Source organism: Hippopotamus amphibius, chromosome 2 (assembly GCF_030028045.1).
Source record: "Hippopotamus amphibius kiboko isolate mHipAmp2 chromosome 2, mHipAmp2.hap2, whole genome shotgun sequence".
NCBI classification, from domain to species: domain Eukaryota; kingdom Metazoa; phylum Chordata; class Mammalia; order Artiodactyla; family Hippopotamidae; genus Hippopotamus; species Hippopotamus amphibius.
The window spans coordinates 57352900-57366942 of NC_080187.1; the positions used below are offsets into that span (position 1 = coordinate 57352900).

The following is a 14043-nucleotide window of genomic DNA, read 5'->3' on the forward strand; positions in this document are numbered from 1 at the left end:
TGCTTCATTTATTTATTTGCTTACTTACTTGTTTTTACCTTCTCTTATTCCAAAAATGTTTGGGGGGAATATCCATAGTCAGATGAGTAGTATGAAAGTGTAAGATAGAAACTATAAGAACCAGATAAAAGAAAAAAATATGGATTGGAAAATTAGATGAGTCTGAGGGTCAGTATGGATACCATTTGGTCTATTCAAGGGAGTTATTAATTTGGTTCAGAGGCTTACAAGATGGTAAAGCAAAGAGAGAAACACTATTTGTCATAAAATTTTATGTCCACACATTATTATTATCAGTAGTAGCTTAGGAGAAACCTGATTTTTCTGTGGCTGAGATCCTGGAGAGATTTCTCCCATGCATCCTTGTGGAGAGGGTATGTGCAGAAGGGACCACATCTTCAATAGCCCCTACAAGTGGTACAAGGGCAAAAGCGCCATTGTGTAATGTCCCCTGGTAATGGTCACAACAGTGAGAGTCATTCACGATTACATTCCGCCTTACAGCCTGAAAAGCACGTTCACCCAGAGTCCAGTCAGATCCTCACAGCAACCTTATGACGTGGATGTAATACTACTAATAATGTATTATGTATATAATTCACACATGTATATAATTGTATGTATTACTGTAATTTGTTATACTACTATCATCATCCCATTCCCTTCCAAGATATGACGGGTTATTAAATGACTTACTCAAGGGGTCATTGCCAGGAAACAGTAAAAATGGGGCTAGGACACGTGTCATCAGATTCAAGATATCATGTTTTTAAATTATTCACTAACATCAAAAATATTTGGGGACCCCCCTGGTGGCGCAGTGGTTAAGTATCCGCCTGCCAATGCAGGGGACACGGGTTCGATCCCTGGTCCCGGAAGATCCCACACGCTGTGAAGCAACTAAGCCCGTGTGCCACAACTACTGAGCCTGTGCTCCAGAGCCCGTAAGCCACAATTACTGAGCCCACGTGCCGCAACTACTAAAGCCCACACACCTAGAACCCATGCTCTGCAACAAGAGAAGCCACCACACTGAGGAGCCTGTGCACCGCAACGAAGAGTAGCCTCCACTTGCCACAACTAGAGAAAGCCCGCACACAGCAAACAAGACCCAATGCAGCCAAAAATAAATAAATAAATAAATTTATTTATCTAAAAAAATTCATGTCTTTATAACAGATTATTAGGCTGAGTCCTATGAAACCACCTTTTCTGATTTACAAAACTGTGTAATTTCATATGTTCAATCATACATTTATGAATAAAATGTGTGTGTTAGGTTGAATCATGTGAAATTGTTGTTTTTGTGGATCAAAAATGGTTCATATAACAATACAGTGTTTAGTGTGGTGATGAGGGAGGGAGAGAAAAAAAAAAGATGGGAAAGGGTGGATGGGGTGTGGGTGGAGAGACAGAGAGAGAGAGCATGGATGAAAGAAACTGCCCATTGGGTGCTGACGGTCGATGTTTCTTACTAGATAATTCGTCCGGTAGGAAATGACCCTTCCCACTCTAGCAAGTGACAGCTTCCTTCTACTGTCCTTTCTTGATCACTCAATCCAACTGCCACAAGAAAAATAATAACACCGTGTCTTCAAATCACCCATTAAAACAAGAGAGCATACACAAAATAGAACGAGGAAGGTGCCCTGCCCAGAGGGAGTGGGAAACACAGAAGTCCTCTTGTTTCCTACTGGGTCTGTGAGACCCTCTGCACCTTCATTTTCTGAGGAAAGGTCCAAAGGAATTGCAGACTGGGAATGGGATTCTAAACAGTGTATTCATTACAATAAAATCCCCTACTGCAAAAATACTGAATACTGCATGGAGTTCATTATAATTGCACGTGACTTGTATTTCTACCCAGCTAAGCCTCAAATTCTCTGGGAAAGACAAAAAAAAAAAAAGAAAGAAAGCCCAGGGAGATACCATCCATTTCGTTCATTCAGTTGCTTGTGTCTGAAAACACCTTCCTCTGATTTTTTATTTTATTTTTTAAACTAGTCTGATGTGGCCAGGCCATGCCATGCCATGGAGCAATCACTTGCCTGAGACGTTAAAAAGAAATAAAGCCAAGCCTCTTGGTCAAGTTGACTTGCATTACGGCCAACACAGAGTATCAGAAACCTGCATCTTTACTGCTTTTGCTCTCACACCACTTCAAAAATGGCCAAACAGATGTTTTTTCAATTTCACATACAAACTTCACTTCCTGGCAGTAGCAGTGTGTGCCAAGTTCCAGCTCAGTGCAAGTTTTTATGGCTGAATTCTAAACCCCTGACAATAGGGGGTTATAATGAAATGCTGACAGACCCCTTAGCGCCAACAAATGCAATGGCTCAATGCAAAGGAGGATGTGTGCCCGGTGAGGTCCAGCTGGGACGGTGCAAGCCAGTCAATCGTTAGAAGAAGAAAAGTGGTTTTTCCCTTAACTCCCCATGTTCACAGAGATTTCTGAGCCAGAAGTGCTTGCCTTTACTTTGGCCTCTATCCACAGAGAGAGGTGTCCAGAGAAATTTTCAGTTTCAAGTATGTGTGATCAACTTTCCTAAAACGGTACACTCTGGTGTCCCCAAAGATGCTCTACTCGACAAGCCTGCAACACCCAAGGGACCACTTCTTCCAAAGTAGAATAGCCACCAAGCACATGCAAAGTTTGGAACAAGATCCATACAGATAGAATCCAGCCTGGCCTCAGGGATTCCGATTTCAGTTATGTAGTCTTAGCCTACACTCCAGGCCTCAATCTTTTCATGTTTTCAAAAATAAATATCAAGACATTTTCTGTCATAGAGTATGAAATGATTATGGTAGAACATTTAGAACATGTGGAAATAGTTTTTAAAAGAAAGTATACTCCCATTGTAAAAAGCCACCTTGTTAATATTTTGGTGTATTTCCATTGTCTTTTTCTTCAGAAAGGAAAAAAAAATATCCTATGACAACTGTAACATTCTCACTGTAGACACACTGAAGAGAATGCCTACATAAAAAAGAAAAGAAAAATGACACACTTTATTTCTATGAAGAGATAACCATTGTTCACTTTTAAAGTATAGCCTTGCAGCTATGGATAGATACATTTTGAAAATTGCAGCGTCTGCTCTGATGCACAGCAAATGGGCTTCTGCCATAACATCAATGAAAAAGAGAGTGGAAGAAAAATGGCAAAATTCTCCAAGTCACAGATATGAAGCTGGGCTTCATAAAATCCATCAGTGATACAGACCTGTGTCCTAAGAACGGAGAATAGATATTAGGGGTGACAGAGTTTGCATTGTAAAGTCAACTACAAATCAACAAGCTTCTCCTAGGAATTTGTGAAATTTTTCGGTCTCTTTGCCTTTTCCATAACAGAAAGGTTAACAGACAGCCTTGCTTACAGGCAGTTAAGCCTTAGATCAAAGAGGAACATTAACATCCAGGAAAGCCGTTATGCCCATTGCTCAGCATTATATTATTTTTTCCCAAAGAAACAGAGATTTTCCATTTGTTTCACAGCTTTTGCTGTTTTCTGCTACATTACAAAAGTAATACATGTTCACTGTAGAAAATTTTGAACATACAGACAAGTAAGAGAAAGAAAGTTAAGAATCTTCACAATTCTGTTAGCCAGATAATGTCATTAAAATTTTAGATGTATATCACATCGTTCTAGACTTCTGCTTTGTATATTTTTAAAAAAATAAAAATGGGCTCATTGTCTATGTTATTACGTAATCTGCTTTGTTCATCTGAGGAGGGATATCTTTCCATGCCATTAAATATTCTTCGCCAATATTAGTTTTAATATTCTTTCCATAGTAATCCATTTTAGGGACCTAATAGAGTTTACCCTATTGCTGGTCACTTCACTTATTTCCCAGTTTTTCAAGACTATAAAAATGCCCTTGGATTTTTTTTTTTTTTGCACATTTATGATTATCTCCTTGGGATTAGTTTCTAGAAATTAAATTACTGGGTTAAAAATATGCACATTTTCAAATACTTTGATACGTATTACCGAAGTCCCTCCAGAGAGGTTAGTACTCCCCTTAGAAAAGGAAGAGTATCTGTTTCCCTGCCCTCTTAATTTTTTCTTAATCTTTATCAATTTGGCAAGTGAAAAATAACATCTCATTACTGTTTTAATTTGCATGTGATTACTAATCAGTTTGACCATTTCTAGGTCTATAAAGGCCTTTTGGTCATTTTCATTTTTCCTTCTGTGACATTCCTTTTCATATCCCTTGCCCATTTTTCTAGTGGGATGTTTTCTGATTAATTTATAAAAACTTATTAGCTACTGAGAATCTGAGTATATCTAACTAATCATGATAGATATTTTTCCTAATTTGTCATTTGCCTTTTCTGTATATGTTACAGAATTTTTTTTTTGTCACGTCTTATGGTGTGCTGTTTAGGCTTTGGGGTTGAAAGGATTAGGTAAATTACATAACTCTCTAATTTTTCTATTAGCTCATTTATAATTTTGTTTTTACAAATAACTCTTTCATCCGCTTAGATTTACTTTCGAGTTTAATGCGAGGAAGCACTCTAAATTTTGTCTCCAAATAGCTAGTGTATTGCTCCCATGTGTTTATTTCCCCGCTAATTTGAAATGTCACCTTTATTAAGTTTTAATTCTCATGTACACTCAGGTCTGTTTCTGGACTGTATTTTCTTCAAGGATTTGCCTGCCTGTTTCTATGCTAGTATAACACTGATTTCATGGGTGTAGACTTATCATAAGTTTTAACATCCGTTAAGATAAATGCCTCCTTAAAAACTTTTTTAGCAAAACTTCCTGGCTCTTACAGTGCTGTTGTTTTTTTAAATAGACAAATATAGAAGTTATGTTTGTTGACATACACCGATTAAAATTTCCTTTATGATTTTTATTATAACCACATTAAATTTTAAATTTGGATATAATTTGACATTTTACAAAAATTTTGTTAAAAATATTTTAAACGGGCATGTTACAGCTCTGTGTTTATTCAACTCTGTAACAGTCCTTCACTTGGTGAAGCTTGAAGTGACTCCTTTTCCACTGAGAGGAAACCACACTAATGAGCATGATTTTGGATCTGTTACTAGAAAAGAAGTATTTGTAAAAGTGAGTTGTATGCTGAATATAAATGGAATCGAGTCTGTGTGTGTGTGTGTGTGTGTGTGTGTGTGTGTGTGTGTGCGTGCGCCTAATTCACATTATAAAAACCCTCCTCGATCGTGGTGTATGAGGGGAGACTCTGCTACTGCAGACTCAGAAACCAAGCTGCCATTCTGGTGCCTGCATGGCTCACATAATGGCAGAGACTGGATGGTGGGCAGAATCAGTGGCTCCTGAGTGCTTGCTTTCCTGTGGCCTCTAATTCTGTGCCTCACAGAAAGAGAAGAGGACCCACCTTCCCGCCCCCCACCCACACACACACACACACACACACACACACACACACACACACACAAACATTTCATTGATGCTAAAACCAAGACTAGAAGAGATTGACTTGGAACCATGAATAAGACCCATTCTCAATGCCTAAACCTATATCCTCTCCCATAACAACAGCGAATTAGCCACATTTCTTCATTTGCATTTTCAAGTATTACATGAGATGCTTTCAGGATTTTATCCTCTTCTCCAATTTTTTTAAAATTTATTTTTTATTGAAGTACAGTTGAATTACAATGTTGTGTTAATTACGCTATAGAGCAAAGTGACTCAGTTATACATATATCTACATTCTTTTTCACATTCTTTCCCATTATGGTTTATCACAGGATATTGAATAGTTCCCTGTGCTATATGATAAGACCTTGTTGTTTATCCATTCTATATATACCACTGCTTTTTTCTTTTGATTCATATTACTTGCAGAAAGACCGAGATGTATTCAGATGCTTCCTTCTGCATTGCCTTTCAAATCAGGACCACTTCAGGATAAGCAGTTTTTAGATAAAGCTCTTTTTCTTTTTTTTTGAAGTCTTTGGTTTGTAGTTCAGCTGTAAAAGACATCGTATGGGAGGCATGCTCTGTGACTGCTTTATGTATGCAATTGTGTGAACACAGCCCAAGGTCTATCTTTATAGGGAGAGGGGGGAAATGGGGATGGAGTCTTACACAGGACATCAGAACATTGGACTGTCAATTCACCTTGTATTTGGTCTTTGAACCATAACTCACACTCATGTCCTCACTTTCAGATATACTTTGTAGAGTGTCTAGACCGCTGATGATATGAAGCAGAAGTTAGCACTCCTGTCCTTTATCACGGCCTTATGTTCCAGTAATTCTTTTACAAGCTGTGTGACTTGGACAGTTCAGAATTCTGGACATTGCACTAAAATGAGTCCCTGAAACTTGACCTTATACTATAAAATGCTATCTCTAACAATTTTACCCTTCTGAACTCAAGTTTACCCCTTTCTTGAGCAAGTTGAACCTAGAAGAAAATTCTCTTGTATGATGTGACTCGGTGGAGTATCTGACATTCAGAGGTGGCATACTTCATTGTGTAAATTGCCTTATTTTTCTTGGAAATCACAACATTTAGCTTTTGGCTAAGTCCTTTAACTCATTTTAATGTTAATATTGGTGTTTTTTTCCTACACGTTACATCAGAGGAGGCTGACTTGCAGCTTTATTTCCCAGGAGCTCTGAAAGTAGAGGGAGAGGGAGGTAATCTCTTAAATGTTAATAAACTTTTACATTTAATGAGGAAGTGGCCCACAGAGATGGTGTGCTCCGAGAAGATGCCAACCCTACAGATCAAACCTCTGGCTCCCTGAGAATTGCCAGGAAGGCACATGGCTCCCAGGCAGGACTACTTTTTAGGGTAGAAAAAGAGGTTTCTGTTTTGTAGTAGACTTGCTAATTTTTCAGATGTTGGTCTTAGCTTTCTCTTGTCGAGCTTCTACTTGTAGATTAAGACCTATCACAATAGGACCTCCTGCTGATGCTTTCCTCACTCTCCCAGGCAGAAAAGCACGCTGCCCTCTGTATCTCCTTAGCCTGGTGTACACTCCTCCAATAGGACGACGCCCCATCAGTTGTTTTATTTGTCTACTCCTCCCACAGGGACAGGGCAGGGACATTGTCACATTCAACTTCTTTTTGAATCCCTGGAATCAGACACAATGCCTGGAATAAATTTGTAATTTCTCATTCGATGTGTAGAGGTTGTATCCATGTACTGAAGGAAGAACTTAACCCCTAGAGCATTCTCTTTCTAAAAAGAATTGTGCCTTTGCTTTCCAGTCATGTCATCAAGTCCCACTGTTGGATCTTCCAGCACATCCTCCATCCTCCCGTTTTCCTCTTCAGTTTTTCCTGCTGTCAAACAGAAGAGTGCCTTTGCCCCTGTCATCAGGCCTCAAGGCTCCCCTTCACCCGCCTGCTCCAGTGGCAATGGAAATGGATTCAGAGGTAAGCAAGGCAGCACTTTGGGAGTAGCATGACACATGTGCCACAGGGTCAGCAAAGTAAGAGCAAACAGCTCAGCATCCTTCTGTATCTCTAGTCATTTACCTACAAGGAGATGCTTTGGTGTTTCCATCCTGGGACCAGAATGACTTGTACAACTGGGCTAGTTCTCTAGCCAAGAGCAAGATGGGGGAATAACAGGGAAGTCAGACAACTCTGCAAGGACACAAATTAACTATGGTAAAGCCATATATACTCTCTAGGAGTGTCTGGATTCCCCAGACCTTGCTTTTCACAAAACCATGTCGCTATTTCCCAGAAGGTGCCTGGCCACCAAGGCAGATGCCACATGGTGGTGACTGCTTACCTAACCAGCCTGCCATCTGCCATGCATTCCCAGTCCCGTGGCACAAATGGACAAGATCCATCAGAAGCAACCAGCAAATCCTTAGAATTCTGGTTACATGCTGGTCAGATTGATAGCAGGTGCCTGATTGGGGGCGGGGTAGGGAAGAAAGAAAAAAAGACATACTGCGTCTAAGAACAAGCATTAATATCACCCGTCAAACCCATTTTTGAGCAATGTCCTAAAATATAATATGACATGACGTACCACAAATGTGATGAGTACATGAGATTCTAATCATCTCATTGTGAATGGGAGGCAGCTGATGGCAAAAGAGCAAATTGGAAACTGCTGAACGCTAGGGAGCCTGACGACCCACATTATTTTTAGGCTGCTCCCCGCATCTTGACGTGAAAAACATTCACAATGAGCAGTGTTGGATGAAACCAAAGAGGGCAGAAGTTTGGTTAACCCCTTGTGGATCAAAGCCTTGGATGGGCTGTGCTGTCCCTGGAATGGCATCTGCCTAGTGGCTTTATGATTCCGCAGGGGACACTGCGGACACCTGTGAGGGTGCATTCACCCGTTGTGGCCGAGCACAGCTCTGGGAGGTACGTCAGGTTCCTGCCACGTTCTACATTAGAGTGATGGTATCTCTTTGAAGTCAAGTGACTTGACAGACAAACTGTGAAATAAGAGTTGAAAGCCCAGCCCTCAGAAGAGCCCCTGAAAATTCCTTTGCTTCTAACTAGACAAAGCAGCTGGGTCTGCAGGCCACCCAGCATGGGAGTAGTTGGAAACATCTGTATATTTGAAGGAAAAAAAAATATATATATATATATTTGCTTTTTATCCAGATGTCAGATCCAAAGAGAAACAGGCTCAGCCTGTAGCTAAGTGTCTCCACCTGCCCCATGTCCATCACAGACCAGTGGTTTCTAGCCCATCATTAGAGGACACACTCAGAACTTTTCCCACAATGGCTTCACCTCCAGACTGGGACAGGAAAACATGGCTGAATTTTTGCTGTATCTTCCCCTTCCCTACCTCCCCTTCAGTGATGATGCCTCTCCTTTCCAAGTTCTATATGTTCAGTCATGTCCCTAAACCTGGCAGGCTTGCAGCACCATGGATGGACCTAGAGATTGTCATACTGAGTGAAGTAAGTCAGGCAGAGAAATACAAATATCGTATGATATGGCTTATATGTGGAATCCTAAAAAAAAGATACAAAGGAACTTACCTACGAAACTGAAATAGAGTTACAGATGTAGAAAGTAAACTAATGGTTGCCAGGGGGTGAGAGGGGGCAGGGATAAATTAGGAGATTGGGATTGACATATACACACTAATATATATAAAATAGATAACTAATAAGGTCGTACTGTATAGCACAGGGAACTCTACTCAATACTCTGTAATGACCTATATGGGAAAAGAATCTAAAAAAGAGTGGATATATGTATATGTATAACTGATTCACTTTGCTCCACAGCAGAAGCGAACACAATATTGTAAATCAACTATACTCTAATAAAAATTAAGAAAAAAAAAAAAAAAACCTGGTGGGGGCCATGCAGGTTTCATTGGAGAAATGCAGAGTGAGAGGCCCAAGAAAGACTCAGGGCAAGTGCAGGTGCGGGAGGAGGACAGGAGGGGTACAGCCCCTCCCTCACTCCAGGCAACTCTTGCAAATATTTTCAGCTTCCCTTTGAGGAAGAAAAGTGCAACTAGACTGCCACTTGCCACCCCTTCCCCAGCCCCTCTCTCATGCAGGGACTAAGTTGGGGGAGCAGAGCTGGTTGACTCAGATCTTCTGGGTCTGTGCTGTCCAGGGAGACCCATCTGTGGGGCCTGTCCAGCTCTCGGCCCTCAGGGAGGCCAGGACATATTTTTCACTGCCTGCCATGGCCTGGAATCCCTACCCTGCCAGTGGGTGCATGCCCAAGGTCCCCTGTGGTGTCAACCGGTCAGGGTGGAGTTGTCCCGAAGAGCTGGAACGGTCTGTGTGGTCACAGCGAGGTTTCCTTGTGGGGGCAGCAGCAGCTGAAATAGCCAGAAGACCCCCTTCTAGGGTCCTCAGCCACGTGAGCTTATATCAGCACCGGTGACAGAGTGGCTGAGTGGCATATACTTAACTGTGTCTGCAGGAGTGACGATTGGGTTGGTTACACACAGACACAGGCCCTGGGCTCTAGTTCATTTCCACAGAACTGCTGAGAAGTCCCGGGCCTCTTTGCAGTCCTACAACTCTCTCCAGATTTCCCTGGTGATCTGAACCTTAAGAAGGAGGAAAAGGATAAGAGGTGAGCTCGGGGAGGAAAAGGTGGAGGGGAAGGAGAAAAGAACACTTAAATTAGGAACTGGAGACTAAAAAAGCTTAGAAAGAACTTTGAAAATATAAAGTAGTATGTGGAGAAATAAGAGAGAATTCCAAGGAGAACCTCAAAGACTACCAGCCGTGGGAAGAACAGCAGACACGTTCAGCAGACATTGCAGGCTGCGTGCATCCGTACCAGTCACTACCATCCGAAAGCCTCAGTTTCCTAGTCTGTTAAACAGGAGAGCGGATCGCGCTCTCCCAAGGTGGTTAAGAAGCAGCGTGTGCAAAAATGTAGGAAAGGTGAAGAATGTTTCATACAGCCTGGCAGAGAGAGACTGGGATGACAAAGAACGCCTTCCGGAAGCCTTCACTCCGGTTCTTCCTCACTTAGGACCAGGTGACTAGCAGTTCAAGGTTCAGCATCACCAGCTGTCCCGTTGGTGCAGAGAGGGAGAGAGCCGAGCTGACCTTGAATGCACTGCCCGCAGTCCCTGAATGAAGGGATCCTGGGGTGGAGGGGGCTGAGCGGCAGGACACTCCATCTCTTTAGGGACGGACAATGAGAGAGTGAAAATGTGGTCTGAGGTGGAGGGTGATCACAGGCTGAGAGGGACGTTCTTTTCTCCACTTGCTCTAAGGTGAGGTCTTAGTCACCTGCACAGGGACTGTGCAGCCAACACTCTCCAAGACTTGCTGACCATACCTGGATCCCACGTGCAGGATGCTGAACAGAGCGCTTTATATGAAGTATCTTGTTCCAGCATCACGTGACCCAAAGGGGAAGGTCATACTGGTATCACCATTTTTAGTTAAGGAGCTTGCCCAGGGCCACACAGCCAGTGACTGATGAACGCAGACATTCTGACCCCAGAGCCTGCGCTCTGACAGCCTGCTGTCTCTCCGGGGACAGAAACAGTATAGCTCCTCACTTCACCGTTCACTCGTGCCTACTTTCCACCTGGACCGAAGAGGGATTATTACATTCCCACGAAATGGCAAAGGTAAAAAGAAATCGGACAAAATGCAGTTAAGCATTCTCCCAATTAACTTCTGCTTTCTGTCTGTTGGCTACGGTTCCTACAAGCAAAAAGTCAGGGTCGCCAGGGAGCAGAGTCCAGCCCAGCTGGTGCCTGGTGTGAGACCAGGAAGAAGGAACATGCATGAAATCTGTTGTTCTCCAGACATGCAGTGGGTCTTGTTCTTGGAGAGGCTCTGCCCTTTCAATAAGCTCCTTAGATAACTCACTGAGGATGCAGGAAAAGGAAGGGGCTGATGAGTCTGAAGTGTAAGAGACAAGCTAAAGTTGAAAACGTAAGCCCAAAACCGACTGCCGGGGAGCTATACGTGCAGTGTTCATTTTTCCCACCTCCGACCTCATTTATCAGGCATTCACAGTTGATGAGTATAGATTGTCGAGATAATAGTATGCACTATGTGCCAGATTCATTTTCCAGCTCCCTCCAGGAAGAAAAAATAGAATAAAATAAACCTCCTACACTCTGGGATAATTACCAGGGTTGCTATATCTCCAAATCATCAGGGAGTGTCCAGAATTGAACTGCCTTTATTGAAAAGTTACATCGATTCAATATATAGTAATACAGGCAAAAATAATTAAGGCTTTGCTAGCTGTGTAAGACCTTAATCCAGATCTCACAAACATTCAATAAAGGCTGTATGGGCAGGGAAATAGACAGCTGACAATTTTGCCTGAGAAGACTAGCTGGCATGGAGAGAAGGGGTAGAGGGAGGGAAGGGGGGAGGGGAGGGGAGGGGAGGGGTGGGGGAGCAAGAGGTGTTGGAAGAAGCAGGAAGAATTTTGGCCATTTGCTTATAAGCTTAGTGAACACCATTCAGCAAAATGCTTCTATGATGTTTGATAAGCCCTCTAGATGAGGCTTATACAATAAAACTCAGAGGATCAAATTCTGGGTGCATTGTGAAGTTTGGACACAAGGAAACTATTTTGCCAGCTTCCAAGAAAGTGAAAATTCAGTGGGTTCATCACCTGAAAGCCAAGGCCAGAGGAAGCGTTTTGCTGTGTGATTTTCCCACATTGTGCTAACGCTACTTTATTTCCCATATTGAGGGGAAACCTTGGACCTGATGCGCCCAGACAGGCATTTTCCGTTTCCTCTTGACTAGATGGAGGGATGTTGGATACTGCACTTGGACTGGGGGTAAAGAGTAGAGATTGGGGTGACTCCTAAATTAGGAACTAAAGTCTCTGTTTCAGTGGCTAAGCATCCCTTAGTAAATGGACATCACATACAGCAGTGAGCCCCAAATGAAGATAGGAAAAAAAAAAAAAAAAAAACCTCGTCAAATTTCAGCTAGGATGGCTAGAAACCTAGGATGGAGAGAAAGTCCGACTGGTTGTAAATGATGCCTAGTCAGTGATTCAGTAGGCTTGGTACCTGGAATTTATTTTCCTTTTCCAACTAAGTGATTTGAAATTGTATAATCTAGAAATTATTTTAGTCTAATAATGAAAAATATATTACACATATATTACAATTTAGTTTACATGTTTATGTCTCTTATGTCGTGTATACAACCCATTAATATAAAACAAAACATAATTCTGGGCCTCCCAAGCAAAACTTCAACAAGCTTGGTTTATGTTTCAGTGATTCAGTAAGGCTTTGGTGCCTCTTACTGGCTGTCTGCTCCAGACCAGACCGGGAGAAAATGGTTTCCCATATCAGCTGAGGGCACCATCACCTTGGATGCTACCAGACTGTCCACCCCATCCCCTGTCCCTCTCTCCGGATTCTAGACTTTAATGTAAAGAGTCGAAGTCTCACGCCTGTGCCACTCTTTCCTTGCAGCCATGACCGGACTTGTCGTGCCCCCAATGTAAAGAAGAGGAAGAACTGCTTTCTTATAGCACAACACTACTTACTCTGATGGACCAATGATGAAGAAAGCACTAGGAGCTCTCTGGGGAGAGTTATGACCACAAGTGAACATGATGGACAGATCTGGGTTTGCAAGGAGCTGCCTCTTACCTGGTCTTGCATTTTTCGTGTGGTTCTAATGGTAGCTACACAAACTGACCCGCTCGGGAACAAGGACAAAAGATGTCATTGACATAGTCAGTGCTAAGAGCGGAGATGCAATTCTTTGTTATGAACATTATGAGAACCACCTTCCTATGTTTGTAAAATATTTAAGAAAAAAAATTGGCAAACGACTCATGCTTAATATTTTGGATACTATTTGTTTTTCTTTGTAGGAAAAAAAAGTTGAAAGTTTCTATTTTCTATGAAGCCTTTCAGATACCAATTTAGTTTATGCAGAAAAAAAAATTGAACAAAACAGGGTACCAGCATGGAAGACTTTCTTAAAACGAAACCTGAATCGAATGATGAAATGTTGCTGTATGTGTGTTTGCTTATAGTTTAATCTCTTAAAAAAAAAAAAACAAACAAAAAAACAAAAAAAGGGGAAAAATTTTAAAATGTTTTACAATTATTTAAATAAATAAACGTGTAACTTATTGTAAGTAGAGGTAGAAATTAAGACTTTTTTGGAAGAGAGAGGAATTTCTCTTCCTGATGTAAAATGGAAGTGATGCAAACATGTAGTAACAAGTTTAAAAGGTGTGTGATTATTACTGCAGTTACTTACTAGACTCTTATTCCCCATCCTGCATCCCCCTCTTTTTCCATCATTTTATTGACCCACAGGCAAGAACATGTACCTTATATAGAACAACCCGATGCAGAAACAAAGAAGCAAGTCCGTGCACGTACACAAATACGCAAACCCATCAATCCATTCCCAGCTCCGTCTGCTTTCTAAATAGTCTACATGTCCCTTTTGGTGTTCACTCTTTGTGAATATATAATTTTTTAAATTTATATTATTAGCATTCAACATTCTCCCCTGAGCAGGGCAGAGGATTCCCATGTTTTAGTGCGTCCCCGGCTCTGCATCCCGGGGAAAGACGGGTCTCACCTTAAA

General features: G+C 41.7%; 1 protein-coding gene across 1 annotated transcript in view; it reads left to right on the forward strand.

Moving 5' to 3' along the window:
- Positions 1 to 13521, forward strand: part of EBF2 (EBF transcription factor 2) — a 193039-nt gene extending 179518 nt beyond the window's left edge. The window contains exons 15-16 of the mRNA XM_057724418.1: positions 7241 to 7408; positions 12906 to 13521. Of these exons, the coding sequence (XP_057580401.1) occupies positions 7241 to 7408; positions 12906 to 12937 (200 nt within the window). The 3' untranslated portion in view covers positions 12938 to 13521. The remainder of the gene's footprint in view (positions 1 to 7240; positions 7409 to 12905) is intronic.
- The last annotated feature ends 522 nt before the right edge of the window (positions 13522 to 14043 follow it).